Below are 4,242 nucleotides of genomic sequence, written 5' to 3'. Positions count from 1 at the left end.
TACTCCTTTGGGCAATCGTTTTGAACCGGGGGAGTAGCTATTTTTTTGGAAATAGTTCAATAATCTGTAATATTTATGTTTTTAAATTTTCGGTAATACCCTTAGCATAAATATGAGAAGTGAAAAGTGTGCGATTTTAGTCATCCTAAAGCATATATGGAGTAGAGATGATTATGGTTGAACTCTATAATCTATACCTATACAAAGGCTTACACTTAGAGAAAAGTGTGTAAACAACAGTGTACATTACACAAATAGTGAAATTTGCTTGTTAAAGAAGAACAATCATGTAAAGTATGGAACTTCTGAGCGACTTTTTTGGCATGATACCTTAACTGTTTCTCTGATGATATCTGCAGGCATCGATATTGGGAGAGGCCATCACCGGCAAGGGTATCCTGTCCCAGCTGAACCTTGAGACCGGCATCCCGATCTACGAGGCGGAGCCCCTCCTCCTCTTCTTCATCCTCTTCACCCTCCTCGGCGCCATCGGTGCCCTCGGTGACCGTGGAAGGTTCGTCGACGAGCAGCCCACCGGCCTCGACAAGGCCGTCATCGCCCCCGGCAAAGGCTTCCGCTCTGCCCTCGGCCTCAGCGAGGGAGGTACGTATTTGCTACACAAATCCCCATAGCTCAATATTCATGCTCGTCACCAACCTGTCGATTGATCATCTTGACGCGCGGATGCTTGCAGGGCCGCTCTTTGGGTTCACCAAGTCGAACGAGCTGTTCGTGGGGCGGCTGGCGCAGCTGGGTATCGCCTTCTCCATCATCGGGGAGATCATCACCGGGAAGGGCGCGCTGGCGCAGCTCAACATCGAGACCGGTGTGCCCATCGCCGAGATCGAGCCGCTCGTGCTCTTCAACGTCGTCTTCTTCTTCATCGCCGCCATCAACCCTGGAACCGGCAAGTTCATCAGCGGCGAGGACGACGACTAGATCGATGTATATGTATCATGAGCACGCGGTCGTTTTTGCCACTCTCTAATTGTACGTCCGGTGTGCTTTCTTTGTTGTGTTACGTGAGAACCTTGAACTGTACGTAGGTGTAAGAAGAAATTGGTCGTAAATTGCCTTCTGAAAATAAGAGATAGTTAATTTGTCAATCCACATATGCAATGTGTTGCAGTCTTGCTGATGAGTTTGAGAGATCACTCCTAAACCACATCTTTTTTAGGGAAAGCCATGCATCACACTTTAATCGATTAATTAAGAAACACAGACACACAACGCCACACGACCTAACCTAATCCTAGCTCGTGACCCTTGCGGCGGCCTCCCTCCCTACCCTCCGCCACCACCGAAGGCGTCGGCGGCCAAAGGCTGCACGACATGGTGGCGGCGGGGCGCCCGCTGGGAGCGGACAGGGGTGCGAGGCAGGGCCCTCCTCACCTATGCGACCACTCTAGTTACGATGGCCAACGGAGCTACTCCATCATATGGGCGCAGGGGCGGCGGTCCCGGACTTGGCTGCGGTGACTTCCTCCTCTAGAGGTAGACAACCACGTTGGATCTGTTGTGGGGGACCTTGGGATCCCACACCGACTCCGGTGGTGTCGATCCAGTCGACGATGATCTTGGGGTGATGGGGCAGCTAGTGAAAACCGCGCTTCAACCTCGGTCTTAGCAAACGATGGTGGCGTCGCTTCGCGGCGTTACCTTATCGGATGCATCATCTTTGCTTGTCTCTTCACTACACTTGGGAGCGGCGGATCTCGCGGGTTGTCGACGGGTAGTGGGGGGCTACTGACTTGTCTTCAATAAAGGAGGCAATCCTAGCACCCTCTCAAGCAAAGATGAAGATCTGTTTGATGCATGTCTTCATTGGTCTGGCCGAAGTGTTGTGTTCCAGAAGGCTCCGCCGGCGAAGTGCACTGGGAGACTCATGCTGGAAATTGCCGGATCCTCGCCCATTTTGTTCAAGAAGGAGAGATGCGAAGCTCAGTCTGTTGCCATAATCGTGGGACATGTCTTTATTTTTATGGTAATGGTCTTGTTGAAGATATTGTTTTTGAGAGCGCGAACCTTCTTCAAGGTGAGCTTGTGCACTACTCCTTTCTTGGAGACGTCACTTTTGGAGAAGATGGATTTCTCGCTATGTCTTGATGGTGTTTAGTTTGTTGCTACAAGAAATGGACCGTTGTAGCGGGATTTTTTTTTTTGGTTGTGTGCATCCCTTTTGCCATTGGCGCATTGAGTTGTTGCAGTTGCGTTTGATATCTTCACGATATTGATATATATTTTTATCGAAAAAAGAAACATGGACATACTATATATTAAGGGCATGTTTGATTAATAGGATAGTAAAAAACGTAGAATAGAAAACACCATACGATTGTAATATCATGCCCAGTTCAATCCTACATAAATCCATATCAACCAGAAAAACAGTTAATTCCACTAGCGGAAAAGTAAAAGATTCTGAAAAAAAGGTATGAGCAGATGTTAGAGTTCCTATGAAATCCAGTGTTAAGGATTCCTTAGAAAAAAATCCTATGAGAACTAATTCTACAAATCAAACGAACCATCTTAGAAAAATTTCTAGTAGGATTTAATCTTACAAATTTCCGTTGCAAATCTTTTGAATCAAACATGTCCTAAAAGGTGGGGGAAAGTTAGAGAGCTCATCGGCCAAGTACAATAATAATAATAATAATAAAACATACGATTAATTCTCCGTCGACTTAAAATTAGCAATAATTTGGAGTCGACTCATGAATCATAGGATTGCACCGTGATTCATGCTAGCATGAGTTGTGGCTTACCCGCAAAAGAGTTGCAGCCTAGAATTTTTATAGTTGTGTTGCGCTTGAGAAAATACGCACGAACCGTAAAATTGCTTCGTGATTCATGCTAGTTATATGTTGCAACTTCAGTTGTAAGAATTTGTCACAACCTAAATGGAAACATTTTTTGCGATAATTCGAACTTATAAACCTCGCCATCTCTTGTGCTACCACATTAGCTTTTCTTGACGCAGTGCTCAAACCAAACCGTTTCAAAACCACTCACTAAAATTGCACGTCTTCGATTTTAGTGCGTCGGAATGAACTGCCTTAGGATGAATTGAATTGCGTAGGTGCATTGCATTCTTTTCACTGTTTTGATACGTAGTCTGGGATAGACTACCTTTTTATAGCAAACCGTTTAAGATCAAAGTAAATTTTAAAAAGAGAAAATTCAGGCCAGAAAAGAAATATTGTTCAAAGACTCAAAGTCATTCCCTAGTTTTTCCGCAAAAATATCAGTTGGGAGCTATAGTAGGGACCTTTAATGTCTTTTTATTTCCTGGAAGCAACGGTGCATAGTTTCATTTGATTTCGATGGAGATGAGAAATTTTGACAAATGCACAACGGGCACAAAGCTAGAAAAATATCTGAATGGACACCGATCTTCGAACCTCCATAAAAGAAAAATTGTAAGTTTTATAAAATTTTGAAATGAATCACACACGCAGATATTTCTTTCATACTTTCTCCTACAAAATTTGAAGAAAAAATACAGTCGTAGGAGACCTACACAAAGAAATGATATGGAACTTGCACGGTAAATATCTGAGCCATTGTACTGTTTCTTGGTCACTTTCTCTTTTTTGTACAGTGGTTACATGATTATGTATGAGTTAAATACATGGTTAGTACATGAACTTGTCGGCGTGGATCAGATTAGTCATCGTACATTGAAAATACGCCGGGGCGGTAACTGAATACGTTTGAAATGTTTTCTACGGTCACTCCGCTCGGTACACCGCGCGTACGGGCTGACGTGGATGAGGAGGGCCCACATGCCAGCAGCACGAGGTCCATGAACTTGCGGCACGGATCAGTTTGGTCACCCTTCTATTCATTGCAAGTTGTATGAAAGAATATTAGGAGGGGGCTATTTGCAAAAGCCGAGATTGAGTCCCCCCGCGTGAGTAGGAAGTAGAAAGGGCCAACAACAGTATAATATGATGAATTGAGAACAGAACAATAAGAAAAGGTAAACTAAACGGGTTGAGTATTTTGCCACCAGATCGAGATTGACTATTGATCCACTGATCTCTGAGATGAGTGCAAATGAAATAATACAGACCAATATGCATAGATATACCTAGTGGTATAATAAACAATGCACAACACTTACAGAAATCATATGCAAGTGCCAGACAGAATCTACCAGGTTTGGGCGTCGCTAATGTTTAAAGCACAATCGTCAACTCCAAAGTAAATGAGGAAGGATGACTGTCTAAAACATCTACA

At 44.1% G+C, this 4,242-nt stretch overlaps 1 protein-coding gene across 1 annotated transcript in view; it reads left to right on the top strand.

Annotated features, from left to right (window-relative positions):
* LOC124659511 (photosystem II 22 kDa protein 1, chloroplastic) overlaps positions 1-1,106 on the top strand; it is a 2,377-nt gene extending 1,271 nt beyond the window's left edge. Inside the window, exons 3-4 of the mRNA XM_047197378.1 lie at positions 360-603; positions 695-1,106. Of these exons, the coding sequence (XP_047053334.1) occupies positions 360-603; positions 695-939 (489 nt within the window). The 3' untranslated portion in view covers positions 940-1,106. The remainder of the gene's footprint in view (positions 1-359; positions 604-694) is intronic.
* The last annotated feature ends 3,136 nt before the right edge of the window (positions 1,107-4,242 follow it).

Source organism: Lolium rigidum, chromosome 6, assembly GCF_022539505.1.
Source record: "Lolium rigidum isolate FL_2022 chromosome 6, APGP_CSIRO_Lrig_0.1, whole genome shotgun sequence".
Classification (NCBI taxonomy): Eukaryota; Viridiplantae; Streptophyta; class Magnoliopsida; order Poales; family Poaceae; genus Lolium; species Lolium rigidum.
Note: the sequence above shows the minus strand (reverse complement) of the source record. Positions and strands in the feature narration are given on the sequence as shown.